The 24,878-nt window shown below is 49.2% G+C and overlaps 1 protein-coding gene across 1 annotated transcript in view; it reads right to left on the bottom strand.

Annotated features, from left to right (window-relative positions):
* The window catches only part of APOLTP (apolipoprotein lipid transfer particle homolog), a 177,211-nt gene that overhangs the window by 89,549 nt on the left and 62,784 nt on the right, over positions 1-24,878 (bottom strand). Inside the window, exons 20-28 of the mRNA XM_021086611.2 lie at positions 23,807-23,898; positions 21,271-21,434; positions 19,172-19,331; positions 18,878-18,957; positions 14,966-15,152; positions 13,182-13,337; positions 12,643-12,776; positions 11,316-11,474; positions 2,522-2,702 (exon numbers count right to left, since the gene is read on the bottom strand). Of these exons, the coding sequence (XP_020942270.2) occupies positions 2,522-2,702; positions 11,316-11,474; positions 12,643-12,776; positions 13,182-13,337; positions 14,966-15,152; positions 18,878-18,957; positions 19,172-19,331; positions 21,271-21,434; positions 23,807-23,898 (1,313 nt within the window). The remainder of the gene's footprint in view (positions 1-2,521; positions 2,703-11,315; positions 11,475-12,642; positions 12,777-13,181; positions 13,338-14,965; positions 15,153-18,877; positions 18,958-19,171; positions 19,332-21,270; positions 21,435-23,806; positions 23,899-24,878) is intronic.

Here is a 24,878-nt window from a genome sequence, read left to right as displayed (position 1 = left end):
TTTGAAAAATTTTTATGAGGCCACATCAGACAAAAGAAATGCTGAAAAGGTTGGAAAGGGGGCACTGGAGTGTGGGAATAGAGCATGACCTTCACCCTTCGGAACTGTCTGACCTCTTCGAGCCTGTGCTTTCAGCATCTGTAAAATGGGTACAGTGATTCTGGTCCCTGGGTACTGGGACAGAGGAAGCACCCATTCTGAAGAATAAAGACCAAGCATCACCATCATCAGAAAGTTGGCATTCTCCATAACCTTTTGCCCTTCCACGATGGACCAAAACCAAGGGGCAGAAACCTTCTCATACTGTGCAAATGAATAGTCCCAATTCACTCAAGGACAAATTCAATAAATACTGCTCAAGACACTTGGGACTTGGCAGTGAACAAGCAGCCACAGCGCCTGCCTTCATGGAATTGCAATCTGGGGGTGATGGAGGCGAGGGGGACAGATTCTGAATAAATTAAACATATAATGAGACCTAAGTAGAAAAATGCTGATTACTGGGAAGGAAAATAAATAAGGAGTTAGGCATAAAGAAGGTCCTATGGTGGCTCATTGGTAATGAACCCAACTAACATCTATGAGGATGAAGGTTTGACCCCTTGCCTCGCTCAATGAGTTAAGGATCTGGCATTGCCGTGAGCTGTGGTGTAGGTCGTAGATGTGGCTTGGATCCCACGCTGCTGTGGCTGTGGTGTAGGCCGGCAGCTGCAGCTCCAATTCAACCCCTCACCTGGAAACCTCCATATGCCACAGGTGCAGCTATAAAAGGAAAAAATGAAAGAAAGAAGGTTAGAAATAGACACACAGAGATAAACACACACACACCAGCATGTGACAACAGAGGCAGAGATTAGAGCAATGTAGCTACGAACCAAGGAACTCCAGGCATCAATGGCCACCTCCAGGAGCTTGGGAGGATTCTACCTGGCATCACAGACACAGCATGGCCCTGCTGACACCTGGATTTCAGAATTCTAACCTCCAGGATTGCGAGAGAATAAGTTTCCATTTTAAGCCACTCAGTTTGTGGTGATTGGTCAGATCACCTCTTGCTGATGAACACACCTCCCCTGCATCCTCTCTCTGGAAGCTACTGGGAAATGCGCTCCTTCAGAACAAGAGCTAACCGAGAAAGAAGACGACATGCGTGCAGGAAGCAGGGGCTGAGACGAAGAAGGGGAAATCACTCCCAGAATGAGGAGTTCCCATTGTGGTGCAGCGGAAACAAATCCAACTAGGAACCATGAGGTGGCAGGTTTGATACCTGGCCTCGCTCAGTGGGTTAAGGATCTGGCATTGCCATGAGCTGTGGTGTGGGTTGCAGGCGTGGCTTGGATCCCGTGTTGCTGTGGCTGTGCCATAGGCTGGCAGCTGTAGCTCCAATTAGACCCCTAGCCTGGGAACCTCCATGTGCTGCAGGTGCAACCCTGAAAAAAAAAAAGAAAAAAAGAAATCTCTCCCAGAATGACGCCAGAGGGATGGCCCAGGACCATAGCTGTGAACTGATCTACAGTGGAGCAGAAGGACAGAGGCTCCAGGAAGGGGGTCGGTCTACAAGAAAAATGTGAGAATTGAGAAGTAATTTGATGTTTTGCACTTCTGCTAAAAATTCTGGGAATAATTAGTAGGAGGAAAAGAGAATGGGGCGGGGTGGGGGAGGGTGAAAGGTTATTATAACTCCGGGAGAAACAAAAAGTTGGGATCCGAGGACACCACGCATCTCAGCTGCAAGGGACTGTTACCGTCTCAGTGATGGAAACGTGAAGCATTAACAAACTGTAACTCTTTTAGGGGGATGGAGGGAAACAGGTATCTGCCCAAACACTGGTGTATGAGGTCAATTCTCATCCTCTCTAGTAAGAAGCATATGAAGAATATGCCTAAGAGAGAAAAAGCAAGAAATAAGAGTCTATTTCAACAGACGGAGGGACTGCTAAGAAACAGCAAAAAAGAATCTGCAGTGCTCGCCATTTCAAGCAAAATTGGGCACGGGGAGACATAAAGCCGACTATTACTGTATTTGTTATAACGTTAACTTTCTAAAAACTTAAATGGTATTTCCAGTAGATTCATGAATACAGAGACTATGATGAGCTCCTGGGTAACACTCACCCATCTTCCACAACAACCATGTCGGAGTCTAATTCACTTTTCAAATCTTGTATTACTTCAGTAAAAAAAAATTAATTCAAAGATAAACTATGGTAAATCCCTTGTTTTAAACGAGAGAAAGTGTGTTCCAGGGAGAAGGAACGGCAAGTACAAAGGCCCTGAGGTAGGTTTGGGGAACAGGAACGAGGTCGGGGAGGCCCGTGGAGGAAGTTGGGTGAGAAGGCCAGGGAAGTAGGCAGGAGCCTTTAACATAGGGCTCAGTGAGGCTAAGACATTAGGTTGCGTCTCTGAGTTCCCTGGGACGCATTTAAGGTCTGAACTAAAGATAGTGGACCTGGCTGGGGCAAAGGGCTAGAGGCCAGAACCCTTCACCACTAGCCAAGGACATGCCCCCAATGACACTCACCTTCCCACTTCCACAGAGTGGCCCTGGATGTGTCCTTCCACTGCAAGCCTGCCACCAAGGGTAGCCGCCCATTGTCCTGCACCTTCAGGTGTGTGCTGCTCTCCACGTGGGGCCAGCGGAGGCTCAGGTGGTGCAGCTGCATACGGTAATCCACCTGCCTTTCGGGCACCTGCAGCACAAACTGGAGGAGACCCACACCCAAGATGCCTATCGGATCATGCTGCTCCCGGACTAGACCATTCCACCGGCTCTCCACTGGAGTCTGAGCTAACTGCTACCAGGACCTGCCCCAGCCCACCACAGAAAGAAACCCTGAACCCAGTAGTTACCACTCCCCATTCCTCCTTCCCATACCCCCACCCCCCCGGAGAGCTTTAACCCACCTTCTGTCTCAATGAATTGGCCTATTCTGGACATTGCATGCAAAGAGAATCATACAGTATGTGGCCTTTTGTGTCTGGCTTCATTCACTTAGCATGGTGTTTTCAAGTTTCATCCATGTTGTAGCACATGTCAGAACTTTTTTTTTTCTGAATAACATTCTATTGTGTGGCTAAATCACACCATTGATCCATCCATCCATTGATGAACATTCGGCTTGTTTCTACTTTTTCACGACCATGAATAATGCTGCTATCCATGTTCGTGTATAAGTTTTGTGTGGACATAAACAGGTTTTTAATTCTCTTGGTCCCTAAGAGTAAAACTGTTGGCTTTTATGGCAACTGTGCTTAACATTTTAAGGAACCACCAAACTGTTTTTCCAAACAGCCTCACTATTTTATGATCCCACCAATATATGAGAGTTCAAAGTTTCCCATATCTTTGTCAGCACTTGTTATTGTCTGTTTTTCATTTGAGCCATGCTGTGGGTTTGAAGTAGTATCTCATTTTTTTTTTTTTAATTTACAGTGTCCTGTCAGTTTCACGTATAGAACAGTGATTCAGTTACACATGTGTGTACACACACACATATATACACATAGTTTTTTAGATTCTTTTCCCTTATAGATTAGTACAAAATAATGAGTATAGATCCCTGTGCTATTCAGTAGGACCTTATTGGTTATCTATTTTATGTACAGTAGAGTGTACATATATTAATCCCAACCTAATTTATCCTTCCCCCACTCACTCCCCTTTGGTAACTATCAGTTTGTTTTCTATGTCTGTGGACCGCACTGTGATTTTGATTTGAATTTCCCTAATGACTAATTAGGTTGAGCACCTTTTCTTGTGCTCATTGGCCATCTGTGTACCTTTTTTGGAGAAATATCTATTCAAATCCTTATTCTTTTTTCTTACTGAGTTGTAAGAGCTCTTTATATATTCTGGATACAAATCCCTCATCAGACTTACAATTTGCAGACATTTTCTTGCATCCTGTGGGCTATTTCACCTTCTTGATGGTGTCCTTTGAAGCATAAAGTTTTTAAGTTTGATGAAGTCCAATGTATAAGTATAGTTATTACTTATACTTTCAGTGTCATATCTCTAAAACCCTTACCTAATTCAAGGTCATAAAGATTTATTCTTGGAAGTATCTGTTGTGGCTCAGTGGAAATAAATCCGACTAGTAACCATGAGGATGCAAGTTCGATCCCTGGCCTTGCTCAGTGGGTTAAGGATCTGGCATTGTAGGTTGCAGACATGGCTGGAATCTGGCGTTGCTGTGGCTGTGGTATAGGCCAGCGGCTACAGCTCCGATTTGACCCCTAGCCTGAGAACTTCCATGTGCCACAGGTTTGGCCCCAAATAGACTAAATAAATAAATAAATAAACAAGTACTTCCATCTTATAAGTAAATATTCATATCCAAATACATGGGGTTCTCTCTATTTGTTTAGGTTTTTCTTGAATTTCTTTCAACAATGCTTTGTAGTTTTGAGATTATTAGGTTTTTCTTTTTTTCTTTCTTTTTTGTTTTTTTGTTTTTTGTTTTTTTTGGCTGCACCCATGGCATGTACAACTTCCCAGTTCAGGGACTGAACCTGGGCCACTGAAGTAACAATGCTGGATCCTTAACCCCTTGCGCCACAAGGGGACTCCTTGAGAGTAGTAGTTTCACATTCTTTTGTTATTCCTAAGTGTTATTCTTTTCGATGCTATCGTAAATAAACTGTTTTCTTAATTCCATTTTCAGGCATTTCATTGCTAAGGCAGCAACTTATTTCTGTATATTAATTCTGTATCCTGCCACTTTGGTGAACTCATTTCTTGAGCTCGAATAGATTTTTTTGGTGAGTTCATTAGGGTCTTCTGTATATAAGATCATGTTACCTGTAAACAGAAATAACGTTGCTTCTTCATTTCCAATCTAGATGCCTTTTCTTCATCTCTCTTTCTCTTTTCTTCTTTTTTGGTCTCATTACCCTTGTTAGAACGTCCAGTACGATGTCAAAGATAAATGGTGAAAGCAGACATCCTACCTCATTCCTGATCTTAGGGGGAAAACATTCAGTCTGTCACCATTAAAGATGATGTTAGCTGTGGGTTTCTGCATAATGGCCTTTATCAGGTCAAGGAAGTAGCTTTCCACTGCTCGTCCGTTGGGTGGTTTTACCATGAAAGGTATGGTGTTGTGCCAGATAATTTTCTGTGATTATTAAAATGATCATGTGGTTTTTGTCCTTTATTCTATTAATACATTACCTTAGTGGAGTTTCAAATGTTAAACCATCCTTACATTCCTGGGATAAACCCCATTTGGTCATGGTGTGTAATCCTTTTTATACTTTGCCGAATTCGGTGTGGTACTATTTGCTTAAGGATTTTCCATCTGTATTTCTATGAAATTATAGTCATCCGTTTTTCTTTTCTTATGATGTCTTTGGTTGGGGTGTCAGGATAATACTGGGAAGAATGAACGGGGAAGTGTTTTCTCTTGACTCAACATTGTATTATTTTGCAGTGCATTAACCTGGTACCACCCAGTCCAGCTAAGAGGTTAAGAGCCTGAGTTTTGAAAGGAGGCCGACTGGACTTTCAATCCCAATTCTGCCACTCACGAGCTGTGAGACCTCTCACAAGTCTGTTTACACCACTTCTCCCCTGTCAAGTGAGAAGAGATAATGCTTGACTAAATGAGACAATACAAACAGGGCATCGGACACATGGTCTGGTAATACTTATGGCTCATCATTGATTAGTCTGCCTTTCCCGCTTCTACTCACTGTCCGTTTTTGTTGTTGTTGTTGTTGTTGTTGTTTGTCTTTTTGCCTTTTCTAGGGCCGCTCCATGTGGGACCCGAGCTGAGTCTGCGACCTATACCACAGCTCACGGAAACGCCAGATCCTTAACCCACTGAGCAAGGCCAGGGATCAAACCCACAACCTCATGGTTCCTAGTCGGATTCATTAACCACTGAGCCACAATGAGACCTCCAAGCTTAACGATAGAGATTATCTTATTCATACTTGTCTCCTCAGAACCCAGCTTGGTGTCTGCCACACTTTGGAAGGCTTGCAGAAATGCTGCCACCAAACTAATTTCTTCACTAAAATCCTGGAACCAGATGTTGTCCAGAAATAAGAAATTTTCACAATTTAGAATACCATTACGATGCAATGATATAAATAAAGAACACCTACCGACCAGTAAAACGTATGCTAATTTTGTTCAAATGTCAAACAGTATGAAAAAGCAGTTCACAGAAAGGGTGACGCCATGGCAGAATCAAGACACAATACAGTGTTGCTGAGCCTTGTGAAGTAACCAGGGAAATGCAAGTTCAAACAAGGTACCTTTTCCATCCATACCAGCAATACTTTTCAAATGCTGAAACTCAGGTACTGGGGAGAATATGGAAATTGCTCCTGTTGGACGTAACTGGGAGGTGGGTGATTGGTACCGCTATTTTGGAGGGCAAATTGGTCAGAGTCAGCAAATTAAAAACACACAGATTTCTGGAAATTCTGCAGGTGACACCTGCCCCAGAGACCTCGTCAAGCTATGTGCCTGGGGAGGCATGCCTGATGCAGTTCCAGCATGCCATCCTCGCAACCACTAGACATGCAATGGCCAGATAAAATTCAGGATGGGTGGACACATATGGAACATGATGCAGGTGTTTAAAAGGGTAGAGGAGATTTCTGCAAAACAGCAGGGGTCACTTTCCAAGATCCATTGCTGAAGGAAGCACAAGACCCACCAAATAGAACTGAGTGCTTGTGACAGGTCCACAGAGCAAACAAATAGCAAAAGATCCCCTCTCCAGAGCTCTAGGCTGTAACCAGGGTTCTCTCCAGGCAGTGAGGCAGGGGACTGGGAATGCGGATGGTAACTGTAAAAGGGAATTTTAGGCCCCCCCCCCACTTTTTTTGCTTTTTAGGGCCGCATCTGTGGCATATGGAAGTTCCCAAGCTAGGAGTTGAATCTGAGCTGCAGCTCCTGGCCTACACCACAGCCACAGCCACGCCAGATCCGAGCCACATCTGCAACCTGCACCACAGCCCATGGCAACACCAGATCCTTAACGCACTGAGCCAGGCAGGAATCGAACTCGCATCCTCATGGATACCAGCTGGGTTCGTTACCACTGAGCCACAAAGGGAACTGCTAGCCTTATTTTAAATGTGCTATTTTCTCACAAGGAGAATTTATTCAAGGAGTATTGGTATCATTTAAAATCAACATAATGGAGATTTTATTAAATAAAAAATTAAATTAAAAATAAAATAAAATTTTCCCATAGTTCTTTCTAATCTAAAAAAAGGAATAAAACAGAAATATTAAGTAATAAGGAAAAAAATAAAATAAAATAAAATAAACATAATGGAGTTCCCTCTGTGGCACAGTGGAATCAGCAGCATCTCTGGAGCACTGGGATGCAGATTTGATCCCTGGCCTGGCACAGTGGGTTAAGGACACAGCGCTGCCACAGCTGTTGCTTAGGCTTGGATCTGATCCCTGGTCCAGGAACTCCACATGCTGTGGGGTGGCCAAAAACCAAACCAAAACAAAACAAAATCAACATAATACTTAGGAAGAGTTTAGCAGGGAGGCAAAAGACTTGTGCACTGAAAACTACAATCCACTGCTGAAAGAAACTGGAGAAGACACACATAAATGGAAAGACATCCTGTGTTTGTGGATTAGAAGACTTAATATTGTTAAAATTTAATCCTACCCAAAGCAATCTACAAACTTAATGAAATCCCTATCAAAATCTCAATGGTATTTTGTGCAGTGGAAATAGAAAATTCCACCCTCGAATTCATGCGGAATCTCAAGGGACCCCCAAATAGCTAAAATGATCTTGAAAAAGAAGAACAGGAGTTCCCACTGTGGCTTAGTGGTTAATGAATCTGACTAGGAACCATGGGGTTGCAGGTTTGATCCCTGGCCTTATTCAGTGGGTTAAGGATCTGGCATTGCCGTGAGCTGTGGTGTAGGTCGCAGATGCGGCTCGGATCCCACGTTGCTGTGACTGTGGTGTAGGCTGGCGGCTACAGCTCTGATTCGACCCCTAGCCTGGGAACCTCCATATGCCGCAGGTGTGGCCCTAGAAAAGGCAAAAAGACCAAAAAAAAAAAAAAAAAAAAAAAAAAAAGAAGAAAGTTGGAGGTCTCACAAAGCTACAGTAATGAAAACAGTATGGTGGTGGAGTTCCCTGTGGTGCAGTGGGTTAAGGACCCAGCATTGGCACTGTAGCAGCTTGGGTCGCTGCTGAGGAATGGATTCGATCCCTGGCCTGGGAACTTCCACATGCCACAGGAGCAGCCAAACAAGAGGGACAACAACAACAAAACCCAGTAAGGTAGTGACATAAAAGACAGACATATACACCAATGGAATATGCTAGATGGCCCACATTTATGGTCAGGGGAAGGGACAGTCTTTATAACAAAGGTCCTGGAAAGACTGGCTATTCACACACAAAAGAATGATGTTGGGCTTTATCTTATACCACAGACAGAGTTTAACTCAAAATGGATCAAAGATCTAAACATGAAAACTTTATAGAAAACTATAAAACTCTCTTTTTTTTTTTTTTTTTTTTGCTTTTTAGGGCTGCAATCCATGGCATATGGAGGTTCCCAGGCTAGGGGTTGAACTGGAGCTGTAGCTGCCAGCCACAGCCACAGTCATGCCAGATCTGAGATGCATCTGTGACCTACACCACAGTTCACAGCAACGCCAGATTCTTAACCCACTGAGCGAGGCCAGGGATCAAACTGGCCATCTCATGGATCCTAGTCATGTTCATTAACCGCTGAGTCACAAACGGAAGTACCTAAAACTATAAAATGCTTAAAAGCAAACATGAGATTGAAAAGCTTCATGCCATTAGATTTGGTGACTGATTTATCCATTATGACACCTAAACACAGGCAACAAGTGTAAAAATCAATAAAATGAACTACATCAAAATGAAAAAGTTTTGTACATCAAGGCGTGCTACCCACAGAGTGAAAAAGCAACCCAAGGAATGGGGGGAAATACTTGTAAGCCATCTATCTCTTAAGAGATTAATACATATAAAGAACTCCTCCAAGTCAACAGCAACAAAATCAAACAATCTGATTCAAAGTGGGCTAAGGCCTTGAGAAGACATTTCTCTAAAGATGATACATACATGGCCAATCAGCACGTGAGAAGATTCTCAACATCACCCGTCAACGGGGAAATGCAAGTCAAAATTACAACGAGATCCTCCTAAGATCCATCAGGATGGCTACTCTCAAAAACAAAACACCCACCCCCCCAAAACGGGAAGTAACCAATGCTAGTTAGGCTGTGGAGAAACTGGGACCCTTTTCCACTGATGGCAAAACCGTAACATGGTGCAGCTTCTCTGGAAACCAGTATGGCAGTTTCTCAAAAAATTAAAAATAGGGGAGTTCCCGTCGTGGCGCAGTGGTTAACGAATCCGACTAGGAACCATGAGGTTGCGGGTTCAGTCCCTGCCCTTGCTTAGTGGGTTAACGATCTGGCGTTGCCGTGAGCTGTGGTGTAGGCTGCAGATGCGGCTCGGATCCCGCATTGCTGTGGCTCTGGTGTAGGCCAGTGGCTACAGCTCCGATTGTACCCCTAGCCTGGGAATCTCCATATGCCATGGGAGCGGCCCAAGAAATAGCAAAAAGCCAAAAAAAAAAAAAAATTAAAAAATTAAAAATAGGAGTTCCTGTTGTAGCGCAGTGGTTAACGAATCTGACTAGGAACCATGAGGTTGCGGGTTCGGTCCCTTCCCTTGCTCAGTGGGTTAACGATCTGGCGTTGCCGTGAGCTGTGGTGTAGGTTGCAGACGCGGCTCGGATCCCGCGTTGCTGTGGCTCTGGCGTAGGCCGGTGGCTACAGCTCCGATTGGACCCCTAGCCTGGGAACCTCCATATGCCGTGGGAGCGGCCCAAGAAATAGCAACAATAGCAACAACAACAAAGACAAAAAAAGACCAAAAAAAAAAAAAATTAAAAATAGGAGTCTTGTGCGAGCCAGCAATTCCACTTCTAGGTATATATCCTGAAGAATGGAAAGCAGGGACTCAAACAGATATTGGTACACCCAAGTTCACAGCAGCACAATTCACACAAGTCGCAAGTGGAAGCCAAGTGTCCATGGATGAAAGGATGGATCGAAAAAACATGGTCCATCTTTACAATGGAGTATTACTTAGATGTGAAAAGGAAAAAAAAATTCTGGAGTTTCCGCTGTGGCTCAGTGGGTTAAGAACCTGACATAATGTCCATGAGGATGCAGGTTCAATCCCTGACCTCGCTCAGGGGGTGAAGGATCCAGCATTGCCGCAAGCTGTAGCATAGGTCACAGACATGGCTCCGATCTGGAGTCGCTGTGGCTCTGGTGTAGGCTGGCAGCTGTGGCTCCAATTTGACCCTTGGCCAGGGAACTTCCATGTGCCTTGGGTGCAGCCCTAGAAAAATAAAATTAAATTAAATAAAAATAAAATAATAAAAAGGAAAGAAATTCTGACTGATGCCACCATGTGGATAAACCTTGAGGACATCATGGTAAGTGAAATAAGCCAGTCACAAAAAGGCAGATACCGTCTGATTCCACTTCTGTGAGGCACTTGGAGCAGTGACGATCAGAGAGGTGGCAAGTGGAATAGTGGCTGCAAGGGCTGGGAAAGGGGCAATACTGTTTAATGGGGACAGAATTTCAGTTCCACCAGATGAAAACGCTCTGGAGATGGGCCGTGGTGATGGATGCACAACCATACGCATGCGCTTAATGCCACTGACCTGTACGCCTAAAAATGAAAGAAATGGTCCATTTCACGTTATATGTGTTTTACCACAATTAAACATTTTAAAAAACAATTTCAAAAGAAACTCAGATAATGTGTGCTTTATAAGAGCCCATGCCCATCCAGGGGCTAAGCATTCAGTCACTCCTGATTTACAAAAAAGCCGTTTCCAAAATGCATTTTTTTAAAAAGCCATACCCGCAGCCAATGGACGTTCCCAGGCCAGGGGATGAACCCAAGCCTCAGCTGCAGCAACGCCGGATCCTGTAACCCACTACATCAGGCTGGGTATGCAACCCATGCCTTCGCAGTGACCTGAGCTGCAGTCAGATTCTTAACTTGCTGCACCGTGGTGGGAACTCCTCCAAAACGCATTTTTGCAGCTGGAAATCTGCATTTCGCAAGGCCCCTTGCAAACTGTCCCTTGGCAGTCCTTGGCACCCTAGCAAATATTTAACTCCTCCAAGGACACAGGTCTCTGAGCCTTGAGTTTCAGCTGCCTGCATCCTTGCCACCAAGACCTGGAGGAACAGGCAACTGCCACATGCCAGCTGGGCTCGGATGTGGCCCTGCAGAGGCTGGGCTCACCTCCATGAAGTACTTGCTCAGGGCTGGGCCCGAGTCGTTCTGGAAGGTCTGGCTGATGCGGAGGCGCCTCTTGTTGCTGCTGTCACCCCAGTGCCTGCCGTAGCTCGCCTCCAGCTGCGAGTGCAGGTGGCCAGAGCCCTCCTCGTGCTGGAGCCGGACCTGGGGACACACCCCACCAGGGAGACCCCCGAGGAAGCCTTTTGTGGCCAGTCTGGAGCCTCCTCCCGGCCAACTACCTCAGGATGCAGGCTTGCCGAGGAGACAGCTCTGCAGGAGGTACAGATTTTTCTGCACTGATTTTGATTTTGCAAAATACTGTGTTAGCATACAATTCACCTTATCAGTGACAGCAGTTTCCAAAATTCTGGCACCAAGGTGAAAAACTAACCTGCCCCACCCTCATCCATGCCCTCATAAGGAGTGGAAAGAGCCAGTGGCCATGGGAAGAGGGCTCCTGATCTGCTTCATATAAACCCAAGAACCCCCTATCCCTCATTCTCCCGAAGCAGCCTCTGGCTCCCTGGATAGAAGCTATGAAGGATCAGGTCTCCCCACTTGGGGGCTCATGGCATCCTGCTGCCTCCTCCTACCTCTGAACCAAAGGTTGAGGCAACACAGACTCATCCATTTATTCATTCACTGAAACATACTTCCCCCCAAATACCAAGGGGGTACAGCCCTGGGCACCAGACAGCCAAGAATGAAGGAGCCAGAAGCCCCCACCCTCGTGGAGGTAGCAGTCCAGAAAGAAGCAAATTTGGAACTAAATTAAGAAAGGAATAGTCACGTCTCTCTTTTGCTGACGCCACCGGTTTCTAAATTGCTCCATTTACCCTTTGGCCCCAGGACCTTTGCACTTGCTGTTCCCTAGGCCTGTAGCACACTTCCATGGGGACAGAACTGTCTCACCTTTTAACTGTCAGCCTAAAATAGATTTCCCCCAAAGAAGCCTTCCCCTTAGACTCCCTGCCTTACGGCCTCTTGGCTTCTGCCCTGTTTATCACCCACAGCAGCTGTGTTTTCCTCGATTTGGGTCAGGTCTCCTGTGCTCCACCCTCCCCCGGCAATGCAATGGCAAAGACCAGGTGCTGCTTTGAGCAGAGCTCTTCCCCCGGGGCTGGGCAGAGAGGAGGTGTCGAATAAAACACCAACTAAATGAACAGAGCGAGGACGAGACTGAGGTTCCAATCCCTCTGGTCTTCCCTCTCTTCGTTCCGTTGGTGTTTTATTGATCTGGTCCCATACGAGCAAATCCATCTCTCTGAGGATGAGTGCAGGGTGCTCACCCACCACCTTCCAGACCCCCCTGCCCGGCTCGAGCACCCACCTTGTGGCTGCATGCCGGGATCTGCGTGCAGTGAAGCTCGTGGTCCAGCTCCAGCTTGTAGGCGGCCTCTGGGCCGCTCTCTGCCTGCAGCCTCTGGCTGGTGCTGCACTCCTGTGCCAGCTGCTTTGCGTGACCTGTACGGGGGCAACCCGGAGACCCTGCCCTTCCTCTGCCAGGCAGCCCCCCAGCCCCACCCCAAGCAGAGGAGCATCCGGTTCAGCCTGTTTGCAGCCAAAGCCTCGGGTCTGCCTCACCTAATGTCACTTGTTGGAAGCTGCTAATGGGGAGGATTGAAGAGGTCGATTTATGTCCCCACCAACACACACACACACACACACACACACGTAGTAGTTGTGTTTGGGTTTTGGTTTTGGTTTTTAACAAGCAGATGCTTGGCTCCATTCCAAGCCAACGGAATGACGCATTGGCTAAGGGACAGGGTGATGAGGTCCAAACACCCAAGGTGACAGTGGCAGCTCAGCCCTCAGCGCCACAGCCCCAGGAGATGGTGCCAGTCCGGCCCGCCCCCAGCGCCGTACCCAGGAGGCCGTACTTGATCCTCAGGGAGCTGGTCCAGAGGCGGCCCCGCTGCTGCAGGCGGCCCAGGGCCCGCAGCCCCACTAGCCCAGGCAGGAGGAGCTCGCCGCCCAGGGCCACCACCTGCACCCCGTGCTCTGCCTTCTTCTCCAGCAGCGCTGTGGGGAGAGGACAGGTATGGTGTGGTCATGGCCTGTGACCCAGGGACGGCCACCCTGTTCCCAGCACCAGGAGAGGAAGGAAGTGGGAATAGCGCTGGGCAGGGAGGGGGGGAGGGTTCCAGGGAACGACCGCCCACATCTCTGCCAGGCACTGACATCAGGGTGCTGCACTGTTCGGGGGGCAACCCCAAAAGTCAGGTCTGTGAATCCAGACCACAAGTAGAACAGGCGTGGCCTAGGGGTTAAGGATCTGGTGTTGTCACTGCTTTGGACTCCGGTACAATTAAAAAAAAAAAAAAAGGAGTTCCCGTCGTGGCGCAGTGGTTAACGAATCCGACTAAGAACCATGAGGTTGCGGGTTCGGTCCCTGCCCTTGCTCAGTGGGTTAACGATCCGGCGTTGCTGTGAGCTGTGGTGTAGGTTGCAGACGCGGCTCGGATCCCACGTTGCTGTGGCTCTGGCGTAGGCCAGTGGCTACAGCTCCAATTCAGCCCCTAGCCTGGGAACCTCCATATGCCACGGGAGCGGCCCAAGAAATAGCAACAACAACAACAACAAAAGACAAAAAGACCAAAAAAAAATAATAATAAAAATTAAAAAAAAAAAATTAAAAAAAAAAAAAAGAAAAAAGGAGGGAGGGAGTTCCTGCTGTGACACAACAGGAAGGGCAGCAGCATCTCTGCAGCGCTGGACACAGGTTTGATCTCCGGCGCAGCACAATGGGTTAAGGATCAAACGTTGCCGCAAAAAAGCAGAACAATAACAACAAAAAATATAATGGGGATTTCCCATCGTGGCACAGTGGTTAACGAATCTGACTAGGAACCATGAGGTTTCGGGTTCCATCCCTGGCCTCGCTCAGTGGGTTAACGATCCGGCGTTGCCATGAGCTGTGGTGTAGGTTGCAGACGCGGCTCGGATCCCACGTTGCTGTGGCTCTGGCGTAGGCCAGCAGCTACAGCTCCGATGTGACCCCTAGCCTGGGAACCTCTATGTGCCCCGGAAGCAGCCCTAGAAAAGGCAAAAAGGCAAAAAGGCAAAAAAAAAAAAAAAAATTAGAATGGAACAGATGAATGATAGGACCTCAGGGGTCAGCAGGTAAACATCACCTTCTGAGACCTGTTTCCACTCCAGTGACCCTCAGCCAGGCCAGCTGGTCAACGGCCCAGACACTCACATCATTCCCTTGACTCTCCCAGAATATCCCACGAGGGCTCCAGCCCAGCTCCGGCTCCAGGGTGGGCAACTGGTGAGACTGGTCAGTACCCAGGCCTGGTGATGCACTCGAGATGCAAACAGTGCCCCACGCAATTCGGGTCACAATGCGAGATGTACTTTTATATGCTGTGTAACACGTACTGTGGGTCAGAAGCAAAGAAGTCCAGAAGGTGCTGTTTACGGCTCAAGGGGCGGGGAGGTGGGGTGAGTAGAGCCCCCTGCAGGGGACCTCTGGGGACTCAAGCAGAAGGTGCAAGCAGACACAGAGCCGGGATTTTCCTTAGATGGGATGCTGAAACTGGGGGGATCCGGGTGTTGGGGACCACAAGAGGGATACTCACGCCCACCCCCTAGCCTGAAGGCTGGCCACCGAGGCAAAGTGGCAGGAAGGGGGTCCCTCCTCCTACCTGACACGTGGGCCCGGTCACTCAGCAAGTTGCTCAGGGATACGGAGAAGGCCAACCTGCGGCCCACCTGCCGGCTGAGGTTCCCGGCCAGGACCACAGGGCTGCCTGCTGTCACCAGTTTCACCTCCAGCTGGGCCTCGAACCGCTGGGCCTCACCACCCGCTGCTGGCCACAGGTTGCTCCGGCCCTGGAAAGGCCCCAACATCACTTGGAAAGGGGGGTTGGACTCAGCCAGACGCTCGGGCCCTGAATGAGAACTAGGACCAGACAGAGGGCAAGAGACAGAGCCTAGCTATCGGGCTTCTGGGTTCATTCTTTTCCAATTCCTTTTTTCTTTTTCTTTTTTTTTTTTTTTTTTTGGCTTTTTAGGGCTGTGCCTGCAGCATATGGAAGCTCCTAGCCAGAGGCTATATCAGAGTCACATCTGCAACCTACACCACAGCTCATGACAACGCCGGATCCTTAACCCACTGAGCAACTTGGGATCGAACCTGCATCCTCATGTATACTAGTCAGATCTGTAACCCGCTGAGCCACAACAAGAATTTTTTTTTTTTTTTTTTGCTAAATTTCTTAAGCTAAATATTTTTCTTTTTTATTTTTCTTTCTTTTCTTTTGTGTGTGTGTGTGTGTGTTTTTAGGGCCACACCTGTGGCATATGGAGGTTCCCAGGCTAGGAGTCGAAACGGAGCTGTAGCTGCCAGCCTACACCACAGCCACAGCAATGCCAGATCTGAGCCGCATCTGTGACCTACACCACAGCTCATGGCAATGCCAAGACCTTAACCCAGAGAGCAAGGCCAGGGATCGAACCTGCATCCTCATGGATCCCAGTCAGATTCATTTCCACTGAGCCATGACAGGAACGCCAAGTTCAATATTTTTCAAAACAGGTAATCCACGTTACAAATTCAGACCTACGTATAAAGGACCTTTCCTCCCTGCCCCCCCCCATCCAATCTATCACGGACCCTGGCCAGCTCTCCCTGCAGAATATTCTGGCATTGGCCACCTCTACCCCTGCTCCAGCTCCAGTCCGCTCATGGCGCTCGCGTGCTGTGACATCCTTCTCCCCGCTCCGCTGGCTCCCACCCAGGTGAGCAGGGCCAGCCCTTCAGGACAGGGTGGGCTCACAGCACACCTGTCTTCCTCAGGGTAAAAGCCGGTCTTTGCAAAGATCAACAAGGCCAAGCCTTTATCCAGAAGTCTGCAGTGCAGCCCAAAGGCCAAACTGCCCAGACACAGGCTGGCAGGACACACGGACAGCCCCCAACACGGGCTATGTCTCCACAACCGAGGTTTTCCTGGACCCACAGCAACGGGAGCTGTCACCCAGGACGGCCGCACCAGCTGCCAACCGATCCTATGACCCTCCCTGCTGGCTGCCCGCTGACCTGTTTACCCAAAAGATGTAAAAACGACCTCGCTGTTCCCTGACTGTCCACTAGTTTATACTCCCTTCTAAATCCTGTTTTGCCTTTGTTCCTGGACAACAACCACATGTCACTGTCTTCTTTTTTTTTTTTTTGTCTTTTTGCCGTTTCTTGGGCCGCTCCCGCGGCATATGGAGTTTCCCAGGCTAGGGGTCTAATCGGAGCTATAGCTGCCAGTCTATGCCAGAGCCACAGCAACATGGGATCCGAGCCGCGTCTGCAACCTACACCACAGCTCATGGCAACGCCTGATCGTTAACCCACTGAGCAAGGCCAGGGATCGAACCCGCAACCTCATGGTTCCTAGTCGGATTCGTTAACCACTGTGCCACGACGGGAACTCCTCACTGTCTTCTGATGACTCTCTGGCAAAACCTGACCTGACCTGTCTTGCCAACTTTCTGGCTTGGCTCTTAGGCTGCTCCAACCACGTGAGGCCTCAGGCTGCGCTTCTAAGACGCCTTGCACATTCCCACCCCAGGACTTTTGCACATGCTACACCCTTCCCTTACAATTCCTTGCCCACAGAGAACCACATGGCTCTCTTCCACACATCCTTCATGTCTTTGCTAAAAGATATTTTCTCAATCAGGCCTACTCTGTCCGTTTACTTAAGACTGAAGACACCAAGCCCCAGACTTTTCTTCTCACCTAACTTCAGACCCCTGTAGTCTGGTTCCCTTTTTCCAAAGCACTAACACCAGCCTTTCAACACACTTTGCTTATTTATTTTTATCATTTGTCTCTCCCATGAGAATGTAAGCACCAAAAAGAGAGAAGTTTGTGTACGTAGCCCTTTCATGGAGCTGTCTTCCCAGTACTTGGCACATTATAGATGCTTGATAAATAGTTGTTGAATAAATGATTAAAGACACTGAAAAACCTAAGTTTCATTCTCTTCTTTGGTCCCCTCATCTCCCTCCAGAGGCAACCACTGAGCCCGCTTCTTGTGCATCCTCCAGAATCCGCGTGGGCCTCTCTGAGTCTGTCTATATGTAGGTATGCGTGTATGTGCACATGTGTGTGTACGTATGCATACGAGCACACATGCACACTCCCTCTTGCTTGGCACAAAAGCACACACAGGCTCTCCACTCTGCTCCGCTTCCCTTGCTTCATGGTGTGTCTTGGCGATGCTTTTCTCTGGTCTGGATCAGAAGCCGCGTGGCTTCTAAAAGTACAGCCCATGAAAAGGATGGTTGGAGAATTCCTCATCCAAACCAGGACACTTAACAGTTAACAAGACCACTGGTCCTAAGGGAGCAGGGTCAATGGTAAACCGGGGCTCTCCCGGTGGCCCGGGACTTGGGGATCCCGGAGGAGAAAATCTGTCTCCCACACACCAGCCGTCAACTCCATCAACTCTGAGCGGAGCTGAACCCAGCTTTGCGGCTTCACATTCCCAAGCTCATCTCTCTCCATTTCCTCACCTTCTCCGGGCTTACTGAGAGGACCAAGAGAGGGACCCAGGGCCACAGTCAACCATGCCTCCTCCCCTCAGCTCTGCAAGAGACTAGGCTTTGGAAAGTTCCAGAGCCCCAGCTGTGACCATTACTCTGAGGCTGCTGGAACTGGAGTTGCTCTCAAGGCAGATGTTTCCAAACCACAGACAGCCCTCAGGAGTGAGGCAGGAGGGTCTGCAGGGCGGGGCAGGCAATGAGCACTCGTGCATTTAGCAAACAAGGAGGCTTCGGGGCTCCGGGGAGTTCTGAAAATGATCCGTTGTTTCAGCCGGCAGGCAGCTGAGGCTTTAGGAGGAAGATGCTCTCCCCTGACTCTTGGTCTTCCCACCTGCACAGGAAGCAGCTCTGGAAGCCTAGAGTGTGTTTATGCAGCAACAATTTCAGCGCTGGCTCCAGATTCTCAACCCGGACCTCTCTGCAAATCCACCAGGGACCAAGGCAGCATCGTGGGACCCATCAGCGAAGGGGCCCAGAGGTCCTGCTCGGCCGAAGCCAGTCTACAGCTGCTGTTCGGATCCTTTTCGGAGTCACAGATCTGCTTGAGCCTCGGATGGAAGGACTAAACCCTCCGCAAGGGGGACAGACCCTGAATGGCGGCACAATAGCGGGGGCTTCAGTTGACCCGCTGAGTCCCATTCAGATCCCCCTGGTTGAGGATCTTAAAAGGTAGCGACTAAGAGAAACACACACACACCTTTGCAGCAGGACTTACACTGCTAAAAATTTACCCTGCAGGAGTTCCCACTGTGGCTCATCAGGTTAAGAACCCAATTAATATCCATGAGGACGTGGGTCCGAGCCCCAGCCTTGCGCAGTGGGTTAAGGATCCAGAGTTGCCATGTGTAGTGGTCGCACACGTAACTCGGATCTGGCATTGCTGTGGCTGTGGTGTGGGCTGGCGGCTGCAGCTCCAACTGGACCCCGAGCCTGGGAGCCTCCATATGCTGCAGGTGGGGCCCTAAGCAGCAAAAACATTACAAAACAAAAAAATCAGTTGTACCCGTGTGAGTGCAAACCTTGATGTAGTAGACATGCCTGTCGTCCAGGATGAGTTCCAGGTGACCCATGTGAGCATCCTGGAGGGTCTCGAGCTTTCCTGGGGGACGAAACAAGAGCTGAGAGACCAGGGCTCAGCATCCTGGATCCACCCCTGTCTTGCCTGGGGGGCAGCCTGCTGGTTTCCTAATGGCTGAGCCTGTGGCTCCTCACCCACACAACGGAGCTATTTTTGGTGCCGACCTTGGAAGGTGGCTGGGAATCCACAAGGGAGTATGCTGCATGTGGCACGTGGCCAAGGGCACTGTCATTACCGTCCAGCTCAATTTTCTTCTTGGGATGGAGGAGCTTGAGCCGGAACGTCCTCCGGGGCCAGCTGTAGCTGACGTCTACCCCAACGTCCCGGGGCACTTCTGACCTGGGCGTGCCCATGAAGAGGTGGGCTGAGGCTTCCTGGGGGAGCCAGTGGTCCTTCTGCAAACAGAGCGAGATGCTCCAGATCAAGAACCCATCCGGGTCCTGAGAGGCCCCCACCTTCAAATGCTGGAGTGCTTCTGCTCATTCTTATCCTCACAAAGCAAACCAGGAATTTGTCCCCAAACCAGGAATTTGGGGATGGAAAAGAGTATCCTGGAGGAAAGTCCGATAGGACAACTCAGGGCCATATGGAGTGGGTTTCTGCTTGTTCCACCAACAGGAGAGGAGAAGGCGCGGTGTATATTGGCACCCGCCCAGATCCCCTCGGGCCTCTTAATCAGCTCGTGTGCTCATCTCCCAGCTTCTACAAATGTTGCTCTATTTCTTTTTAGGCCACCCTGAGGCACATGGAGTTCCCAGACCAGGAATCAGATCTGAGCCACATCTGAAACCTATGACCCAGCTGCAGCAATGCCAGATCTTTAACACCCTGTCCCAGCTGGGGATCGAACCTGCATCCCAGGCGATCGAACCTGCATCCCAGAGATGCCTCTGATTTGTTGTGTACTTTTCTCCTAAAGCCCAGCACCTGGGACCTCCAAAGCATGGCCCTCCTACATAAGAGGGAGAAACATCTCGGCTGCTTAGCCTCAAGGGGACCAAACCCTGAGATGTAACTGCTGTCCCAGGGCTGCCCAGGATCAGGCCGAGGCTGCCACTGCACCAGCCATCACCTCCACTCAGCTTCTTCCCCCTCCCTATCCTATGTTCTCCATTCTCCCACTGAGTCCTCCTGGAGCCTTTTCCTCATCCATCACTTTTACCCAAATCCTTGGATCTGGTCTGCCTCCAGCAAAATGCAGCCCAAGACACAAAGCCCCTTTAAAAATCCTGCATCAGGGAGTTCCCATTGGGGCACAGTGGAAACAAATCCAATTAGTATCCATGAGGATTCGGGTTCAATCCCTGGTCTCGTTCAGCGCGTCAGGGATCCAGCACTGCTGTGAGCTGTGGTGCAGGTCGCAGATGCAGCTTGGATCCTGTGTTGCTGTGGCTGTGGCGTAGGTCAGCAGCTGTAGCTATGATTCAACCCCTTGCCTGGGAACCCCCATATGCCGCAGGTGTGGCCCTAAAAAGACAAAAAAAAAAGAAAAAAATTCTGTATCAGGAGTTCCCATTGTGACTCAGTGGGTTAAAACTCAACTAGAATCCATGAGGATGCAGGTTTGATCCCTGGCCTCACTTCAGTGGGTTAAAGGATCTGGTGTTGCCACGAGCTGTGGCATAGGTCACAGGCACAGTTCAGATCTGGTGCTGCTGAAGCTGTGGTGCAGGCCAGTGGCTACAGCTCCAGTTCAACCCCTAGCCTGGGAACCTCCATATGCCACATCTGTGGCCATAAAAAAAAAAAGACTAAATAAATGAATAAATGAATAAGGAGTTCCCATCATGGCGCAGTGGTTAACAAATCCGACTAGGAACCCTGAGGTTGAGGGTTTGATCCCTGCCCTTGCTCAGTGGGTTACCGATCTGGCGTCGCCGTGAGTTGTGGTATAGGTCGCAGACGCATCTCCGACCCTGCGTTGCTGTGGCTCTGGCTTAGGCCAGCAGCTACAGCTCCGATTCGACCCCTAGCCTGGGAACCTCCATATGCCACATCTGTGGCCATAAAAAAAAAAAAGACTAAATAAATAAATAAATAAAGGGAAGAACACGACCCCCTTGGGGTAATCAAGACAGGCTTCACTGAGGAGGTGACCCCTGAACGGAGCTATGAGGACTGACTCAGAGGTAACAGGGCATCAAGCCAGAGACAGAGGATCAGCATGTGCAAGGGTCCTGAGGCAGGAGGGAGACCACAGCAGGACTGGCCTCACTTACCAGCCCCAGGGAGGAGGCCCACGTCTTTATGACTGATCCCCAAGGCTGATCCGGAGAAGACACAGGGAGACCCGCACGCTGGCTGCACGAGAGGGAGCCATTCCACAGGGCCTACCTGGGGGTGGAGGGTGTAGGCGGCTTCCAGACGATACTGATGGAGCCCCCGGTCCTGCTTCTTCAGCATCACAGCCGCGAACACAGGCACGGAGAGCAGGTAGGGCTGACCGGCCGCCGGCCACGTCACCTCAGTGCACAGCTGCCAGCCCCAAGTGCGGGACACTGGGAACCACGGGAGCAGGCAGGCTGGTCAGTGGAGCCAGAGCCAGACGGGGGCACGGATATTCCCATCAGCCAAGAAAGAACCTCTCTATTTGCTTTTGAAAACCAGCGCTGTGTAGACATTACCCACATGAGGCAGGACGGTATAGACCAGGACCTCCCAGCCTGGATAATCCTTAGCTGCAGGGAGCTGTCCCCGACTCAACCCATGAGATGCCAGTGGCACCTCCCACACCATTATGACAACCAAAAATGGCGCCCGACAATGCCAAATACCTCCTGGGGGACAAAAATCACACACACACACACACACACACACACATACACACACACACACACACACACATGCCCCCACTGAGGACCTCTGAGGCAGACCCCCCCCCCCCCCCCGAGTGTCAGACAGAGGGGTAGGAGGCAGGCTCTGGAGCAAGACTGCCTGGATCCAAATTCCAGCTCTGCCCTTTCCCAGCTGTGTGACCGTGGGCAGATGACTTAACATCTCTGTTTTTCGCTGTTCCTCACCTGCAATCTGGGACTGATGACAGTTCCAGCCCCAGGGTGTAGCTGCCAAGATGAACAGCTCAGTGTGTAGGACCCTGTTTTAGCTTAAAGCAATAATTTAAGTAGCCCCTCCCCCTACCTTGCCCCCCAAATGACTATAAGACCTGCAATATTTGGTGTATTTCTCTCCCCTCTTTTTTCAACTGTGTTCCCTTCCACCTGCTATCATTATCAAAGAATTTACTTGCACTATTAAAATATGCCCTTGGGAGTTCCTGTTGTGGCGCAGTGGTTAACGAATCCGACTAGGAACCATAAGGTTGTGGGTTCAGTCCCTGCCCTTGCTCAGTGGGTTAACGATCCGGCGTTGCCGTGAGCTGTGGTGTAGGTCGCAGACGCGGCTCAGATCCCGCGTTGCTGTGGCTCTGGTGTAGGCCGGTGGCTACAGCTCCGATTGGACCCCTAGCCTGGGAATCTCATATGCTGCGGGAGCGGCCCAAGAAATAGCAAAAAGACAAAAAAAAAAATGCCCTTAGGGAATTCCTGTTGTGGCTCAGCAGTCACAAACCCAACTAGTATCCATGAGGATGCGAGTTTGATATCTGGCCTTGCTCAGTGGGTTAAAGGACCTGGTATTGCTGTAGCTGTGGTGTAGACTGGCTGCTACAGTTCTGATTGGACCCCTAGCCTGGGAACCTCCATACGCTGCAGGTGCAGCCCTAAAAAGCAAAAAAAAAAGAAAAAGAAAGATGCCTTTTAGCACAGGGCTAAAAAGTTACTGGAGGAATTCCCATTGTGGCTCAGCAGAAACAAATCCAACTCGTATCCATAAGGACGCAGGTTCAATCCCTGGCCGTGCTCAATGTGTTGGGGATCTGGCATGTCCAGGAGCTATGGCTCAGATCCCACATTGCTGTGGCTGTGGTGTTGGCCGGCAGCTGTAGCTCTGATTCGACCCCTAGCCTAGGAACTTCCACATGCCCTGGGTGCAGCCCTAAAAAGAAAAAAAAAAAAAAAAAGGTTATAGGAGGTTGCAATAGCTTACTAACCAGGAGTTGACAAATGTTTTCTGTAAATGGCCAGATAGTAAATATCTGAGGTTTTGCTCGTCATGCAGGCTGTTGCAACTACTTAACTCTGCTGTCGTCCAAGAAAAGCCACAGACAACGGGCATGGTTCTGCAGCAATAAAGCTCCACTTCTGGTCACTGAAATATGAATTTCATAAATTTCTCACATGCTATGAAATTTTTATTACATTTTCAGCATTTGGAAATGTAAAATCTATTCTTAGCTCAAAAACACTTATAGTAAGCCATTCACCTATGGTCGACTATTTGAGTTGTTACCCACTGTTTGCTCTTTAAATAATGATGCAATGAACGCCTTTGTGTAGAGTGCCAGGCATGTTAAAGTGATTTGGGTTTATTTTCTTTTTTCTCTTCTTTCTTTCTTTTCTTTTGCTTTTTAGGGACGTACCTGCAGCATATGGAGGTTCCCAGGCTAGGGGTCCAATTGGAGCTACAGCTAGCTGCCGGCCTACACCACAGTGACAGCAACGCGGGATCCAAGCTCACCTGTGACCTACACCACAGCTCACGGCAACACTGGATCCCCAACCTGCTGAGCAAGGCCAGGGATCGAACCCGCATGCTCGTGGATACTAGTTGGATTTGTTTCCACTGTGCCACAACAGGAAACTCCCTGGATTTATTTTCTCAAGGTTGAGTTCTAGAAGCAGAATCATTGAGTTAAAGGGCATATATACTTTTAGGGCAGAAGAGTAACGCTGGAATTTGGAACTGGCACCTTTGCCTCTCAGCCGCCGGGACACCCATCTTGGGACAATGACACGGAGGCCCTGCTGCCTACCTTCCTTGTCGGTACAGGATCGGGCCTCGGAAGGGCTGTGAACGTGACTGAGGTTCCTCGCACCATCATGAGTGATGAGATACAGCCGAGAGCTACGAGGGACAGGAGCAAAGTGCCAGGCAAGTCATTTTCATTCATTCATAAAGCCACCAGAGCTTGTCCCTGGGGCAAATCCCACCATGAACCAGACAGGCCTTTGGGGACCCTGCACACGGGTAGGGGAGACCCTTCATGAACGCAGAGGGTGACAAGGGCTATGAGAAACCTCAAAGAGGGGACAGCATGAACTCGGGGTCTGTCTTGGGGATACAGCAGGGGAGTTTGGAGGCGCTCTCTGCAGAGGTAACGTTTGGTCAGAGAATCAAAGGATGAGAAGGAACCAGCACACCAGAGGGAAGAGCAGGTGCAAAGGCCCTGGGGTGGGAGTGAAAGGGGCTCTTTAGGAGCAGAGAAAGGAGGATGGTGTGAGAGGGTCAGAATGGAGGGGGCAGTGAGGGGCAGGAAGTAGTGGCAGGAGATGGTGAAGGAGGTGGGCATGACCTCGGCTGGGCAAGACAACCATGTAGAGCTGGTTATTCCAGAAGCAAGCAAAGCACTTGAAACAGGGGAGGGGCATTACAGGATTTAATTACTTGGTTTTGTTTTGTCTTTTTAGGACCGTACCCATGGCATATGGAAGTTCCCAGGCCAGGGGTCAGATCAGAGCCACAGCTACAGGTTTATATCACAGCCACAGCAATGCTGGATCCATTGCCACATCTGTGACCTACACCACAGCTCACGATAACGCTGGGTCCTTAACCCACTGAGCAAGGCCAGGGATTGAACCTGCATCATCATGGATCCTAATCAGGATCATTGCTACTGAGCCACCAAGGGAGCTCCCAGATTTAATTACATGTTAAAGGACCCCCCTGATACTTGTGCACACACACACATGCACACAGATACACCCCACTCACTGATACGTGCACACAATGTCACAAGCACACCCACAGACACACACATTCACAAACACAGACTCTCAGGCACACACTCACACATCATCGGACACACGCACCCACGGGCTCCC

Source organism: Sus scrofa, chromosome 3, assembly GCF_054392235.1.
Source record: "Sus scrofa isolate SSC_HxYL_T2T_F1_AM1 chromosome 3, Sscrofa_HxYL_maternal_Yorkshire_Landrace_v2.0, whole genome shotgun sequence".
Taxonomy (NCBI): domain Eukaryota; kingdom Metazoa; phylum Chordata; class Mammalia; order Artiodactyla; family Suidae; genus Sus; species Sus scrofa.
This window is presented reverse-complemented; position numbering and strand designations above follow the sequence as displayed.